The sequence below is a fragment of the Pseudonaja textilis genome, chromosome Z (genome assembly GCF_049901715.1).
Source record: "Pseudonaja textilis isolate UNSWEBS1 chromosome Z, rPseTex1.2, whole genome shotgun sequence".
In the NCBI taxonomy this organism is placed as follows: domain Eukaryota; kingdom Metazoa; phylum Chordata; class Lepidosauria; order Squamata; family Elapidae; genus Pseudonaja; species Pseudonaja textilis.
In genome coordinates this window covers 133,444,655-133,461,326 of record NC_142008.1, presented here as the reverse complement: position 1 = coordinate 133,461,326, position 16,672 = coordinate 133,444,655, and the positions used below count along the sequence as shown (strand labels likewise).

Sequence of the window (16,672 nt, the reverse complement as noted above, 5' to 3'; positions counted from 1 at the left end):
AAGATGACTAGGAACAAAGTGGATGGACTCTGTTGCCTTTGGGAGACCTGAAAGATCATGGACAAGAGCCTAACTAGGGGGTCACTAGGAGACAAAAGCTTGATGATACAAAGTCAATCATTCATTCATTGGGTCTGGGAGCCCTCACATTTCCCCCCTTCTAACCTAATGTTGCTTCCTAGTCTATCTCTGGACTTCCATAGGTTGGTAGCCATCAAGCATACATTAAGGTTAATGCACATTTTAGGCAAAGGGTGGAACCATTGCTTTCTTCCAGTTATAATCTGAGAACACCCAGAAAAGTCTTCTACATTAATGCAGAATGGCAGGATATGCCCAGCCCTGACTGTGGGCCTCCCCCATTCAGGCAGGGGTTGCTTAGTAGTCAAGCGTGCATGTAGAACATTCCTGATTCAAATTCTGGGCATCTATTTCTCTCTCAATGTCAGGTGCCAAGTAATGCAATCATCATGAAATGAACTCGGAAGCATTGCAATTCCTCAAAGAATCGTTTTATTTACTGACACATCTTGGCACGAACTGGTGATTGGGGCATGTGATGGAAGGTGTGGGTGCAGGGCGTGGATCTGTAATTTTTAAGTTATTGGAGGAAAACCCGGAACTCTCAGATTCGGGTTTTCCCCAGATGTGCCAGTCTAATAAAAGGAAACTTTGAGGAAATGCCTGTCTCGGAGTTTTTAATTGGACTTGGGTTTTTCTGGAACGCTGACACTCAAACCTTTCTCTTTCTTGAGCTTCACTATTTGGCAGAGGGGTGGGAGTTGAGCTGGCAGGCAAAATGAAGGAAGATCTCAGGAGGTAGGTGCAAAGACACTCCAGTGATACCGTAAAGGAGATAATTATATGCATCACATCCCTTGCCCATCCATGGATGGCACCCCCATCAGCTGGGCTAAATTGAAATTCAACCAGCAATGTAGTTCCTTATGCTCAGGGAACTGGTCAAGGTTTGAGGCCAGACATTGTGGCCCAGTTCTGGCATCAGATTATCATGGACAAAATCTATCTGTGTGCAGGTAGTCCTCGACTTACGAACAAAGTTGAGCCCCAGAATGTTGTTGCTAGGTGAGACAGGCTGTTAAATGAATATTGCCCCATTTTACGACCTTTCTTGCCACAGTTGTTAAGTGAATCACTGCAGTTGTTAAGCTAATAACACGCTTGTTAAGTGAACCTCATTGACTTTGCTTGTCTGAAGGTTGCAAAAGATGATCACCTGACCTTGGGACGCTGCAACCATCATAAATATGAGTCAGTTGCCAAGCATCTGAATTTTGATGACATGACCATGGGGGTGTTGCAACGGTTGTAAGTATGAAAAATGGTCATGTCACTTTTTTCAATGATGTAACTTTGAACGGTCACTAAATGTTGTAAGTTGGGGACTAGCTGTAGTGGGAGTAAAAAATAACGTCATGGCACATAATCAGTACATCATGAGCCATGCTAGTGCAGTGGTTAGAGTGCAGTACTGCAAGCTATTTTTGCTGCCTGCCAGCTACCTGCAATTTGGCAGTTCAAATCCCACCAGGCTCAAGGTTGACTCAACCTTCCCTCCTTCTGAGGTGCGTAAAATGAGGACCCAAATTGTTGGGGGCAATAGGCTGACTCTGTAAGCTGCTTAGAGAGGGCTGTAAAGCACTGTGAAGTGGTATATAAGTCTTAAGTGCTATTGCTATCATTCATAGCCTAATTCTTTCCATAAAACTATTATTCTTTGATAAAGAATGGTTCCCCCCCCTTCTCCTCTTTTTTTTGTAAAATGAGGATTAAGTACTTGTGGCTCCAGGCTGCTGAAGGCCAATACTATCTCTGGATAGGGAACCATTTCCAGCTGTGCTGAAGATGGTGAAGGTGTAATTGGTGCTGGGAGTGAGACCGTGCAGGACAGCTTGGTCCAAAGGCTTGGGGTATGTTTCATTTCCCCTGGATTTTTCTGAAGTGCTCCACTGGAGTCGGATGGCACTGAATGGTGAGTTCGGGTTCATCCAGGCAAGATGAGCCGTGGTTTGATTGATCATCTGGATGCGGAAATTGGCCGGGGGCAGTGGAGCTGAAAGAGAGGGGTAGAGTGTTAGAACATCAATCCCAGAAAGCAACAAGCATGGTTGTGTTTGAGAGGCAATTTGGCCTAGTGGTTAAAGCACCAGGCTGAAAACCAGGAGACTGTGAGTTCCAATCCTGCCTTAGGCATCAAAGCTAGTTGGATGGTTTTGGGCCAATTAACAGGACACTGTGAGTTCCAGTCCCGCCTTAGGCATGAAAGTTGACTGGATGACTTTGGGCCAATCACCAGGAGACTCTGAGTTCTAGTCCCACCTTAGACATGAAAGCCGGTTGGGTGACTTTGGGCTAGTCACTTTCCCTCACCCCAATGCACCTGACAGGGTTGTTGCAGGGAAAAAGAAGGAGTATAAGTTACGCCCGCCATTTTGAATTATTTATATAAACAATAAAGGCAGGATAAAAAATATCTAAAAATGAAAACATACAATAAAATATAAAAGGGGGAGCTCTCTTTTATAGGCGTCTTTGGTTTCATGCATTCTTTATGTATGAGAAGACATCATTCCCAGCCACTAGTTCCACAGGCAGGGGATGTTGGCAGTTGCATCCGATACAACTGGCAGCAGAGTTGGTATTCGGTAGGTTCTGACCAGTTCTGGAGAACCGGTAGCAGAAATTTTGAGTAGTTCATAGAACCGGCAAATACCACCTCTGACTGGAGATTTTGCAGTATCCTTCCCCTGCCACACCCACCAGGCCACGCCCACAGAAACAGTAGTAAAAAAAATTGAATCCCACCACTAAGTGGCAGCCACTAGGTAGGGGATAGGAAGAGCTTGGAAATCAGAAGCAAATCTGTACTGAAGGCTAGCAAGCCTCCAGGATTCCTTCATTTATTGCCCTGACATCTTTCCTGTTTTGTGTAGCGCTTGAGCATCACGATGTCTCGGGGTAGGTGGGTGGAGGCAGATGGAGCAAGGCCAAGTATCCAAGACCTCTCTCAGAATGATTCACGGCCAAGCAACGATTGAAATTCTAGCTCCCTTCACTGCTGAGATGTCAATCAAACAAGGTTCCAGAACGCTTTTCAAAAATTGCACTCACATGTTAGAGTCCACTGCTCTGCGGCTATGCTCAAAATCCCATTGAATTCTGATGTCACCTTCACCAGGTACAGAACTCCTGGCTCCAAATCGCAAAGGGTGTAATGGGAATCCGGAATGTTGCGGTTGTCCACCTGGGTTCTGCCTTCTCTCCACCAACTGATTCCGTATGAATAGTCCTTCGCATTCGGGTCTTTGGGAGGGCTCCAGGCCATGGAAAGTTGATGAGAGCTGTAACTTTCTACAGTGATATCCTCAGGGCTGTTGGGAGCTGAGGAAAGAGCAGATTTACAACCCATAAAAGATTCAGGCTTATCCGACTCCCTGTTTCAGTCGGCTACAAGGATTCTGGGAGTTGAAGTCCACACATCTTCTAGTTGCCAAGGTTGAGAAACTCTGCTCTGGCCTGTTCTTTGGACATGAGCGGAAAAGAGTTACTGCAATGAACAGGATTGCTACCGAATCTCGCATGCTTCGCCAGGGGTCCCCAACCCCCATCCCTGGACTGGCACCAATCCGTGGCATGCCAGAAACCAGGTGTCAACTCATAAAATATTTCTATGGTCTTTTTGGAGTTGTCAACAGAAAACGGGGCGGGAGCAGTGCAGCAGCTTGCAAACTGAAAGTGCATTCCATAAATGTTTTCAAAGATAGTAACTAGATGACTGACATTTCTGCCGTGCAAAATTCTAACTGGAGAGCATGATTGATGACTCTTGGCTATGGATGTGTCCCATTGGAGAATATGAATTACGATACACCCGGGGGGTGGGGGAAAATCAGTGTCAAGGGTGACAGTGAATTATGTGCCTCAGAGTCGGCTACACCCAGGCAATGCCGAACGTTTTAACTCCCAATAAATCCTTTTGAAGTTTTGGAAGTTTGGCTCGAGACTCATGATTTAAATGGGGGTAACTGCCAGAATCCTGACACCAGGCCACATAAACAAGGGAAGTCCCATCTGTGGGATGCAGGCACCATGCAAAACCATGCCCCCACTTGTCTGTGGAAAAACTCTCTCCACAGAACCAGTCCCTGGTGCCCAAAAGGTGTGTGGGGGGGGGCTGCTGTGCTACGGCAACTACCAGGGCCCCAGCATCTGGGTAGGACCCACCAAACTCTCCTTTGATATTTTCTTTCTGGTCTAGGGCTTTGAGTATCAACCCCGGAGCCTTTTTAAAATCATCCTTTGTTGTTGTTATATAAAGCACCAATGAGAAATTAAATTGGTAGCTAAATAGGCAGTCCTCGCTTATACAAATACAAAGGGGATTGGCAACGACATCTTTAGGCAAGGCAGTCACTAAGAGAGAAATAATTACTTTGTTCATGGCCGTTAAGCAAATGATTTGTGATCGCTAAGTGAAAGATCACCTGACTGCAATGGATTTATGATCTCACTACTGCTATCACGTGACTGTGACTTGCTTCTCACTGATTCTGCTTGTTGGAAGTGTGCAAATGGCAACCACATAACCACAGGATGCTATGACTGTCATAAAGTAATTTTTCCAGTGCTGTCACAACTTCAAATGGTCGCTAAAAGGGTGGTCCTTAAACAAGGACCGCCTCTGATAGCCCACAAAACACTCTGACTTCTTTTATGGATTCTAAGCCACCATTTCTTCACCTTCCCACTCCCCGCTCTCCTGCTGGCATTAAATCCGTTCTACCTGTGATGACATTGATGGTCATTGTGTCACCATAAACGTTGCTCTTGGTAATGGCCCTGACTTCAACTGTGTACATTGTTCCTCCTTTCAATCCTTCCGCAAGAAACGGGCTTTCATTGTCGATGGTGCAGCTGATCAAGCAGACACAATAAGTGTAGGTGTGGTTTTGAGGGTCTCTGGGTGGCTTCCATCCAATCTGCAGGGAATCCGCTGTGCGGTTTTCTATTGTGAGGTTCTGGACTGACGAAGGCCCTGAGATAAAGAGAAGACATTTTTCACAGCTTTCTCTACTGAGCGGCTTAGCCAATACTTGTTGATTCAGCATCACTGCTGAGAACTGCAACAAAATGGTACAACATGGAATGTGCTGATGTCCAGGATGTAGAAATTGAAATAATAAATAAAGAAGCAAGCAAGCTGTTCTATTTCCCTCTACTCTCATTTGTTCCACTTTTATCTTTTCCCAGAATAATCAGCTAAGCATTCTTCGATACAAAGCTTAAGAGTTATTAGGCTATTGGCTACCCCTAATTATATTTGTTGTTTAAAAATAAACGTTTTAAATTGTTGAATTGGGTTTTGTTTTAAACTTAGGACTTCCCTTAAATCTCCTCATTCATTGTTATTGAGTATGATGGCGCCATTTTGCCAACTTAAAGATGGACATTCGGAAAACCAAGCTGGATACTATATTAGAAACAGTATTGGTTCTCAGTTTGGAACTTTAATCAGAAATTTAATAGGCTTCATTGTGTGAATAACTGATTTGTCAGTGTGTAGGCATACAACTTTGCATATCACCTGTCTTTATCCTTTCAGCATTTTTGCACTCCTATGTCATTATCCTCACTGATGCCTCTTATTGTCCAATAGGGAGATGTCAAAAATGGCAACCAACCAACCCCTCTTTCTCTGCCTTCATTCTCATCTCTTGGCTGGTGGCTTTTAAAACAAAGCATAATTGTGGCTGTTGCAAGGGAAAAAGTAGCAAAAGTGATTGACAGATAAATGGGCTGGGCTAATGTCAAGATGTCATGACCTTCCATAGATAGAGGGAGGAAGCAGTGGGGTGGGATCCTTTTTTTTTAAAAAAAATATCGGTTCTGTGGGCGTGGCTTGGTGGGTGTGTCAGGGGAAGGATACTGTAAAATCTCCAGTCAGAGGAGGTATTTGCCGGTTCTCCGAACTACTCAAAATTTCCACTACTGGTTCTCCAGAACTGGTCAGAACCTGCTGAATACCACCTCTGGGAGGAAGGGAAACCCCAAAAGCGGAGGTGAGTTGAGCAGGGAATTCATGCCACTGACCAGCTGTCCCCTGCAGAACTCCAGATGTTTCCTCTAGAGCAGGTATCCACAACCACTGGTCCATAGCGCACTACTGGACGGTGCCCTATTTTGAACTAACCTATGAGAGAGATGGGCCAGTAGGAGCATGCAGCTCAACTTTGGGCAAGCTGCACTCCAAAGCCTTATCTTCTCACTTGCGTGAGGGGAGCTGTGTGCACCTGTGTGTTGGCCCACCACACTCACGGCTAGCTTCACCTCTTACCACCCGCCACAAACAGGCTGCCAAGCCACCTGTTCCCGGTGGCAGAGTGGTGAGAGCCGAGGCTAAGTGGGATGGGCACGTCCTGCTTGACCTTCGCTGACTCCCCGAGGCTGTCTGCATAGGACACTTGATCTGCTTTTGGAGCATCGGGAAGCCTCGGTGAGTCTGGTGGAGCACCACACTACGCCCCTGAAGCCTTCTCTTTTCCACACCAGAAGCTTTTGCAAACAGATAAAAGGCTTTGGGGGACCGATCTTGCACTGTTTCAGGCCTTCTGTCCAATGGCAGGATTCAATTTTTTTACCACCGGTTCTGTGGGCGTGGCTTGGTGGGCATGGCAGGGGAAGGATACTGCAAAATCTCCATTCCCTACCCATCCCACTGACCTGCTTTCCAGCTCCATTCTCCTGTGCAGGGCAACAAAAGAAGACCCAGCCGATCAGTTGGGACTCAGGAGGCAGAGAATAGATGGGGGTGGGGCCAGTCAGAGGTGACATTTGCCGGTTCTCTGAACTACTCAAAATTTTCACTACCGGGTCTCCGGAACTGGTCACGACCTGCTGAATACCACCTCTGCTTCTGTCTCTTTACAAAAGTTTTTGGTGTGGAGAAGCCTAAAGGAATGTGAAACGGCGCCTCAAAGGCTTCTTTTCTTTCTGGATCTGCCAGCCCACCATTCATGAGGCCTGTTTCCCCTCTTCCCCCACCAGCTGGGCCACCAAGCCCTAAAGGTTGGGGAAGGACTTGGAGAACCTGAGGGTGGAGTTAAAAGAGGGATCAGCTTAGAATCCCTAGGTAGCCACAAGTGAACTAAATCCAATCTCCCTTGAATTCTGTTGACTCTTATTTAACTTCAAGTAGGTATTAAGGTTAGTTGAGAATATTTCTGTGCAATAGACATACGTAGCAATAAATCAGTTTAATTGGACCTTCATGCGTGATCTTTTGTGCCTGACAGAGGAGGAGTTGAGACTCAGCTTCCCAAGATTCATGCAAGTTCATAAGCAATATAGATCAGCCCAGATCTCAGACTGACCCAGCACTTGAGAATGGAAAGAACTTTAGTTCGGCTACATCAGAAAACAGACATCACCAGGAGCCCCGGTGGTGCAGGGTTAGAATGCAGCATTGCAGGAAAACTGCCCACAGCTGGCGTTCGATTCTGATGGGGTTCAAGGTTGACTTAGTCTTCCGCCCTTCTGAGGTTGGTAAAACCAGGATCGAGATTATTGGGGGCAAATATGCTGACTCTGCAATTCCATCCAGAAAATGTAAAGCACTATGGCGCGATATATATAAGTGCTAAGTGCTGCTATCTTCTTGTTTCTGCTGCTGTGAGCACGTAGTGATTGGGAGACTCACTTGTCATTATGTTGATGGATGCTTCTGGACTACAACTTCCATTCAGGACTCTATACACTGTCAAGTTATATTCCTGCCCATGGGACAGGTTTGTCATGACATGGCATGCATTTGCCCAGCTGCTTTTAGAGGATATTATAGAGTGATCTCTGGAAGCTTCATGACAGCAGTTGATTACATCTTGCCAGTTAAGAGTTACAGAACAGTTGAGTTCCTCCAGTGAAATCAGACCCTTTGTAGGATTCAGTTCTGTGCAGAAAGGGAAACAAATGAATCAGAAATAAAGAGATGGTGTCTTTCTCATTCCCTAGGTGAACATCTTCAAATTGACTAGCTCTTCCCTTCTGGGTTGTAGCTCCAAGTTCTTCAAGCTGGCACTCCGGGGAACCAGTGTTTTTGACATGTTCCTTTGTCCCATCAAGTTTCCTGCCCTACCTGACTTCCTAAATTTAAAATAGTAAAAATAATGCAAGAACATCCCGCAGATTGATTACAACAATATGGCAAATTAGCAACACTGGTGCATTGGAATATCTGCAAAAAATATCACTTGCCTGCCAACAAGAACCGGTGGGACCACAAAATAAACAAAGAGAAAATGAAGAAACTAAAGTGCTTTGGGACTTTAGAATTCAAACAGAAAACCATCTGCCACCCAACACTCCAGGTTTAACAACTGTTGAGAAGAAAGACAAAACAATCTGGATAGTGCGGTACCTGCAGACAGCAGAATACAAGAGAAAGAACTCAAGGAAATAACAAAATATCAAGATCTACAAATTGAACGGTTGTAACAAAAGAAAAAGAAGTACCTATAGTAATAAACACCTTGGGGCCAAACCCCAAACATCTGGAGCATCACTTGGATACCACTGGCATTGACAAAATCACCACTAGTCGATTGCAAGAAGCAGCTTTATTGGAACAGCTTCCATTTTGCAATGATACCTTTAATATTATTAAACCACAACATCTGCCACAGGTCCTTAGGAAGGACCAGGTGTCTAGGAATGCTGACCCCTCATCTTTGATTACTTGGCTACTAATCAAACTTAAGTTGACCCTGGGATTTGGGGAAACTCTTTTTTAAGAGAGAGCTTCTCTCTTTCCTTGGCCAACCTATGTACTTCCAGATCAAATTGTCCAAAGCTTATTCTCAGAAGCCCACATAGTATTGCAGGTCCTTGTTTCTTGGAAATAGGGGAACATTTTCAGGAGCCAAGGTGGTCTCTATCAATTATGCAGCACATGGTTCTCTGCTTGTGGCAGCCGGGTTTTCTTTAGCAGAGAACACAGATAGGACAGTATGGATTTTAAACCTTACTTGCACAGGTAGAGATGGAACAGTTAGGTAGGAAACCACAAATGTTAGCCTCGAACTCATCCCTTTGGCATCCTGAAGGTAGATTTGTAGCATTGAGACAATCTGCATCCCGTTGTCTCATCTCCAATCCTCCCTGAATTAAAGGGCAGTAGAAGACCACAAATTTGCTTTCAAGCTGGCCAGGATCTTCGCAGCAATCTGTGAGAGCAGAAATGAAAGAGTTAGTCTCTCTTAGCTGCAAAAGAAGAAGGCTAAACCAGCTTTCTGGTTCATGCTGGAAACAGCCCAGGAATCAAACTTTTGGTCTAACTTGGTATAAGACAAGAACAAACAATCTTGGGCTGTTGCTCTGACAACTGTGGCAATCAAGGTAAAATGAATACAGATAGTTCTTGACTTACAACCATTTGCTTAATGATCATTCAAAGTTTTACATGCCACTGAAAAAAGAGACATGACCAATCCTCACACTTATGACTGTTTCAGCATCCCCGCAGTCACATGATCAAAATTCGGGTGCTTGGCAACTGTCACGTATTTATACAATGGTTGCAGTATCCTGAGGTCACATGATTACCATTCATGACCTTCTCCACCTGGTTCCAACCAGCAAAGTCAAAGGGGGGAGGACTGGATTCACTTAATAACCATTATGCAATTCACTTAACGACCATGGCCAAAAGGTCTTTAAATTAGGCATGATTCCAGGGGTGGGATTCTACCAGTTTAGACAGGTTCTACAGAACTGGTTGTTATGATTCTTAACAGTTCAGAGAACCGGCAAATCGCGCCCCTGGCTGGCCCTGCCCCTTTCTGCCCAGTTCAGTCCTTATTGTGTATGTGCAACATTGCGTGCATGCCTGACCTTGCTGACTGCGTTCTTCCCCACCCAGTCACTCCTTAAGGTATATTTCCCCGTCCCAATGATCAGCTGTTCCTATGATCAGCTGTTCTGGGATTCCCTTCATTTACTTACTGCTTCACCCAGGAGGCTTCCCTGAAGCTCAGGAAGGCAAAAAATGGAGTGGGGGGGCGGCGTAGCATTGATGCCAAAAAAAGGGGGAGCCACACCCACCCAGTCACATGACCACACCCACCTAGCCATGCCCACAGAACCGGTTGTTAAAAAATTTGAATCCCACCCCTGCATGATTCACGACAATTTGTCTTGCTTAACAATGGAAATTCTGATTCCAACTGGAGTCATAAGTTGCGGATTACCTTTAGATACAAAAAAATGTCACCATGGATCAGTTGACACAGTCCAAAGACAAAATAATCGATCAGGTACTAGATTAGGCAGACAACAAGCAGATCTGTGTTTTGACTCTTTGGGCAAATAATTAGGCTAAAGACACAACTTGACACTATCTAGGCCTGTGTTGATTCTTCCAATGCATTATTGTAGTTAGATTGAAGAATTATAGTTCCCTCTTTGTTTATCCTCAGTTGGGTAGACTCATCTAAAGTGTTTAAGTGCTTTCCAGGAATTGCTGGAAAAATCCAGATGGATTACTTCTGATTTTCTTCCTTGCATATCGCTTCTTGTCCTCTGCAATAATGGAGAGCACAGTGGTCTTGTGGGTGCTACTGAACTGCATCTCCCAGAAAATCTACCAACATGGACAGCCAGGATGAAGACTGAAAATTGTAGCTTAACAACATTGAAAAGGTCTCTGAGCAGCATAACATATGTAGAAAGGAAAACAACAATGAAGAAACAACCCAGAGAGGTGTTTTCCTAGAGTACGACTACAATTCAGAGCAGGTACTACTCAGTCAACCAAACCATAACTCAGATCCAGTCAAAAATCTTCTGTCGTTCAAATGGCCTTTTGAGAACCACACTAAGTTCAAGAGTGAAAATGTTTCTTAAAGAAAACAACAGGCATGTTTGCCCCGGAAGGAAAATGTATACATCTATCTGTTGTCAGCTTCTACTTTACACTTGCTTGTGCTTTGCTACCAATGCGGTAACTGTCTGCCATGAACAGACCGGGTGGATGGGAGAGCAGGATACTTCGGGGAAAACAAAAGTAACATATTTTTTGCTCCATAAGACACACTTTTTTGTTTCTCAAAAATGGCTGGAAATGTCTGTGCGTCTCATGAAGCGAATATTGCAGAAGCCCTGCCCATCTTCCAGTCACCACCCTTCGGCTGTTTTCGCCCTCTTTTCAGCCTCCCCGCGCCCGTTTTCGGCCTCTGCATGTTCCATTTTTGGCCTGTTCCAGGTGGTGGCACAGCCACCCCCGCCACCACTAATCACTGCCGCCAAATGTTCCAGGCATCAGTGATCAGCAGTAATTGGTGGCGGGAATCCCCGCTGCCTGGAACAGGCTGAAAACAGGACTTGCAGAGGCTGAAAACGGGAAGCACAGATCACCACCGCTTGGAACAGCTGATCAGTGGTATTCCGGGAGGCTGATCCAACTGCCAATCAGCTGCTCAGGCTGAATCAGGCTGCGATAATGTGTTGAAGCTGACCGAGCTCTTTGCTGCTTCCTGCAAGGACGCTAGCCAGATGAATACCAATGGATGCTGAGAGGCAGAGGGCATTTTTCCCCCTTGTTTTCCTCCTCTAAAGCTAATGTGTGTCTTATCGTCTGGAGCATCTTATGGAGCAAAAAGTATGGGAACTTCTGTATCTCCCCAAGGTTACCGAGCTGGAAGAAGAAGGCAGCTGCACACCATCCTATGCTTGAACTGATCATTCTGAAAACATCTTGCTTGAACCTGGTTGGTCATGACCCCCCGTCCCAGTTCAGCAATGGGAGGCAGTTAAGGGAGAGAAGAGTTGAACTTAGGGATTTTGGCACATGATTCTCAGTTCTGGCTATGCATTACGGCAATACACTTGACTTCTAATAAAATTATTCTTTCTCAGCAAATGAAGTCAAGGATTGTTTCTAATTAGGAGTTTAAGTTGTGGCGGGTCTGACATCTATACTTTTCTTAGTGGGAAAGATAATAGCTTCAGGATGTGTGGGACAACAGCTACCAAAGGAACAGTGGTTCAGAGGCAAAGCTCACACTTTGCATTTAGAAAGACCCAGATTCAATTCTTGGGATCTCCAGGGGGTTCTGAAATTAAGTGCGGAGGATCCTTCTCCAGCCAGTACCCTTCAGAATATCAGATTTTCTAGCAAGTAACAGAAATGGATCTCGGGACCTGCAAAACTGAACGTCTGGAGGGCACTAAATTGTCGTAGACAGCACTGAGATCCATGGTCTAACTTGATATAGGCAAGCTCAAACATTCCCATAGAAAACGGAAGCATTGCTACAGGTCTAATCTCCAATCTCCAACTTTTTTCTATGATTGCTAAGAATACATTTCCTGTGTTAAATTGCACATCTTGTTCAACCTGTAGTTGGGAAGATTCCTAGGTTTCTAAGGGCCTTCATTTTACTTACCAGCACTTTTCTGGAATTGCTGATGTTTATTTTGTCCTTCTGAGAGAGGAGGGGAAAAAAACAGAGAGATAAATAGTTAAACTGTTGTTATATGTGGCATCTCTTTGAAGCTTTGCAGTGTGCATCAAACAAAAAGATTAAACAAAAGACTCCTTAGTTCACACCAACACAAAGGGTTTTGATTGACCTTGCAGGATCAAACTGAAAGAACCAAAAACCTGGATGAAAGAGGCACCTATGTCTCTTCTCTGTTTCCAGAAAGGAGTATTCATTAACCTGCTGCCCTTAATCTTTGGGGTTCTGTTAAATCTCACAGTTATAAAATCCTTCCAGATCAAAAGCCTTTCAGGAGTCTATTCCATCAATCCTTCTTGTTTTTCAAACCAGACTGAATTTTGGTACTATTCAGTGATATGATTTTATTAATGTATTACTGTGACCTCTGCGTGGCTTCAATCTAAATGAGTCTAAAGTGGATACCTAACATCAAAAACATCATCAAAAAAGCACAACAAAGAATGTTCTTTCTGCGGCAACACAGAAAGCTCAAACTGCCCAAGGAGCTGCTGATCCAGTTCTACAGAGGAATTATTGAGTCTATCATCTGCACTTCTACAACTGTCTGGTTTGGTTCTGCAACCCAACGGGATAGACACAGACTTCAGAGGATAATTAGGACTGCAGAAAAAACAATTACTACCAACCTGCCTTCAGTCGAGGCCCACGAGTCAAAAAGAGGGCTATGAAAATATTTACAGACCCCTCACATCCTGGACATAAACTTTTTCAATTCCTTCCCTCAAAATGACACTATAGAGCACTGCACACCAGAACAACCAGACACAAGAACAGTTTTTCCCCAAAAGCCATCACTCTGCTAAACAAATAATTCCCTCAACACTGTTCAACTATTACTAAGTCTGCACTACTATTACTATTAATCTTCTCATCACTCCTGTCACTCATTCCCTCCCACTTGTGAATGTAGGACTGTAACTTTGTCGCTTGTATCCTTACGATTTACATTGACTGTTTCCTAGTATGATTTGATTGCTTATTGTATCCTACGTCTATCATTAAGTGTTGTACCTGATGATTCTTGATTCTTCACGAATGTATCTTTCTTTTATGTACACTGAGAGCGTTTGCACCAAGACAAATTCCTTGTGTGTCCAATCACACTTGGCCAATAAAGTATTCTATTTTATGTATGTATGTATGAATGTATGTATAGAGGTTTATAGAGATATATTTAGGATATTTATTTATATGATTTGTCAATCGCTTATAAGATAATAGGTATAAGTGTAAACATAAGTAAGAATACAGGAAATAGATACGAATAAATGGGGACAATAGGACAGGGATGGTAGGCATGATGGTGCACTCTTACAGACCTCTTAGGAATGAGTGGGGTGAGGTCAATAGTAGATGGTTAAAGGGTTAGAAGATGTAAGAACAGAGTCTGGTAGTGCATTCCAGGTAGTGCCTTCCACTCTGTTGCTGAAGTTGTACTTTCTGCAATCAAGTTTCGAGCAGTTTACATTGAGTTTATATCTGTTGTGTGCTCTTGTATTGTTGCGGTATATGTATATGTGTGTGCGTATTTAGTGTATATATGTATATTTAGGGGTCCTTGGGACTCTCTGCTTGTTTTCTTGCAGATGTTTCCTTACCCAAACCAGGTAACATCATCAATGCTAGAGCTAACACTGATGATGTTACCTGGTTTGGGTGAGAAAACGTCTGCAAGGAAATAAGCAAGGTCAGAGAGTACCAAGGACCCCTCATGTCAATCCTGAGCTGCAAATATTCCCCTTATTGTTATGTCCTATATTTATTTTGTAATTTGGGATTGTAAGCCAGCCAGAGTTATCCTGTGGTAAGATGGATGGCCAATAAATGTTACAAGTGAACAAACAAACAAACGAATGAATAAATATGTAAATAACTATTAAGAATCTCATGAAAGAGAAAGGGACCCCAATCCTCTTCCTCTTATACTCTTAAGGGTTAAAGTACATTTATGGACATGCAAGTAGCATGTGGAGCTTTTTTAAAAGCCGGCAACTATATAATGGACAAGCTCTTTTATGAGATGGCAAATGGGACCGGAAAAGGAGGCTGGTCTGAGCAATTCCTGATTGGAGTGATTTATAGCCCTAGTAAAATAAAGAACAGCTCGTGCTTTTCCTACCTCACATCCTTTACCTGCAACAGTTCTTGACCACATGGCGAAGTTCCAAATGCACGCAGGCACTGGCTGATATATGTTGAAAAGGGAAAAAATATGTGTAGTGTCTGGGGGTGCATGTAGGTTCCGAAGCTGTGGTGAGATTCAGCCAGTTCACACTGCTTTGGGAGAACCAGTTTTTAACTATCTGAACAATTTGGTGAACTGGTTGTTGGAAGAAATCATTAGGGCAGAGAACCAGTTGTTAAATTATTTGAATCCCACCACTGATCTGAAGCTTCTTCAAAATAGACTCCCCAAGCCCTCCCCTAAAATGGGGGTTTGGATTGCATTGAGGAAAGCTGCACCTGTTGAATTAGTTTGTCAGCTCCTTGAAAAGACAAAGAATCCTCCTTATCGTGTGTTTGTGTTTGAGGGTGAAGCTAAGAAACAAAACAAGCAAGACAAGAAAGACTTGGCAACTTTAAGATGGATGGACTTCAATTCCTAGAATCGTAGATAATATTTGTAGCTCAGGGCTGAACTCTGGGGTCCCTGGTCCTCTCTGAGCTTGGTTGTTTTCTTGCAGATGTTTCATTATCCAATCAATGCAAACCTCATACCCTTCTACAGTAACACTGATGATGTTATCCAGTTGGGCAATGAAACGTCTGCAAGAAAACAAAACGGCTCAGAGAGCACCAGGGACCCCAAATTCCTAGAATTCCCTCATTTGGCACACTGCTGGCTGAAGGATTCTGGGAGTTGAAGCTCACACACCTTAAAGTTACCAAGGTTGAGAAGTAGACCTTGGGAAGCAGCATTTTAATTCAGTAACCACTTACCATGTTGGCCAAGCTGAAGGAACAGCAGCAGACCCTGCAAAGGAAAGGTAGAAGATTAAAGGTGAGCATTATAGGCCTTTTGACTACTCTGTAATGGGCCAGGTCCAAGGACATTCCTACTGTATTTTCTCTAAAGATCTGTCTTCTCTTCAAACGTGAATTGGCTGCTTGTGGGAGCAGTCTTTCATACAAATTGAATTTGCTTTCTTTAATGCCATGAATGGGAGCTCGGTCTGGCTTTCCATTATGTTTTATCTTCAGTGTTCATTTTCAGCGTTGCTAATAATACAGCTGGGTTATTGTTCCTGCCTTGCTCAGAAGAAAAGGATATAATTTTAATGCTCTGAAATATATTATTATCATCAGCCCAAATCAATTCACTGCCGGATGAAGAACCTCTTCTTTGAATGGCAAGGACCGCAGTGTGTGGGCTGGGGGCATGGATGTTTTCTGAATTCCCAGGGTAGAGTGGAGAGAGAATGACTAAGACGAGGTTACCCCACTGCCTCCCCGGGTCTCCCCACTCTTAGGGAGTCCTCGACTTAACGACCACAACGGAGCCCAACATTTCTGTTCTTAAGTGAGATTTTTGTTACTGAGTTTTGCCCTTGTTTACAGTCTTGCAATTCCTGCCACTGTACTTCATTTATTTTTGTTTTATTGCTCTTCTTTGCACCTTTTTCTGCACCCTGTACTCTTCTCTGCGCTTTTTTTTTTTTTGAGTCTCAATATCCAGACCATCATAAATATATGCTTGTTGCTAAGCATCCAAATTTTGATCACATGACCATGAGGATGCTGCAATGGTCTTAAGTATGAAAAATAGTCATAAATTGCTGTTTTCCATGCCATTGTAACTTTGGTAACTAAATGAATGGTTGTAAGTCGAGGACTATCTGTAATGCATCCAGGGGTGGGATTCAAATTTTTTAGCAACCGGTTCTGTGAGCGTGGCTTAGGTGGTGGGTGTGGCTTGGTGGTCATGTGACTGGCTGGGTGTGGCCAACTCAATATCACTCACATTGAGGCACACATCGCCTCTGGCCTCTCATGGCTGTGTGGGGATGCTGCAACAGTTGTAAGTCTGAAAAATGGTCATGTCACTTTTTTCAGTGCCATTGCAACTTTGAATGTGCTCCACGCAAACAAAGTACCAGCAAAGGAAGAAAAAAAAACAACTCCAAAGAAGTTCCAGA

General features: G+C 43.9%; 1 protein-coding gene across 1 annotated transcript in view; it reads right to left on the bottom strand.

Moving 5' to 3' along the window:
- PTPRH (protein tyrosine phosphatase receptor type H) overlaps positions 1 to 15,499 on the bottom strand; it is a 34,836-nt gene extending 19,337 nt beyond the window's left edge. The window contains exons 1-7 of the mRNA XM_087915365.1: positions 15,477 to 15,499; positions 12,459 to 12,497; positions 9,042 to 9,239; positions 7,718 to 7,966; positions 4,805 to 5,056; positions 3,133 to 3,402; positions 1,799 to 2,074 (exon numbers count right to left, since the gene is read on the bottom strand). Of these exons, the coding sequence (XP_087771491.1) occupies positions 1,799 to 2,074; positions 3,133 to 3,402; positions 4,805 to 5,056; positions 7,718 to 7,966; positions 9,042 to 9,162 (1,168 nt within the window). The 5' untranslated portion in view covers positions 9,163 to 9,239; positions 12,459 to 12,497; positions 15,477 to 15,499. The remainder of the gene's footprint in view (positions 1 to 1,798; positions 2,075 to 3,132; positions 3,403 to 4,804; positions 5,057 to 7,717; positions 7,967 to 9,041; positions 9,240 to 12,458; positions 12,498 to 15,476) is intronic.
- Between the last annotated feature and the right edge of the window lie 1,173 nt (positions 15,500 to 16,672).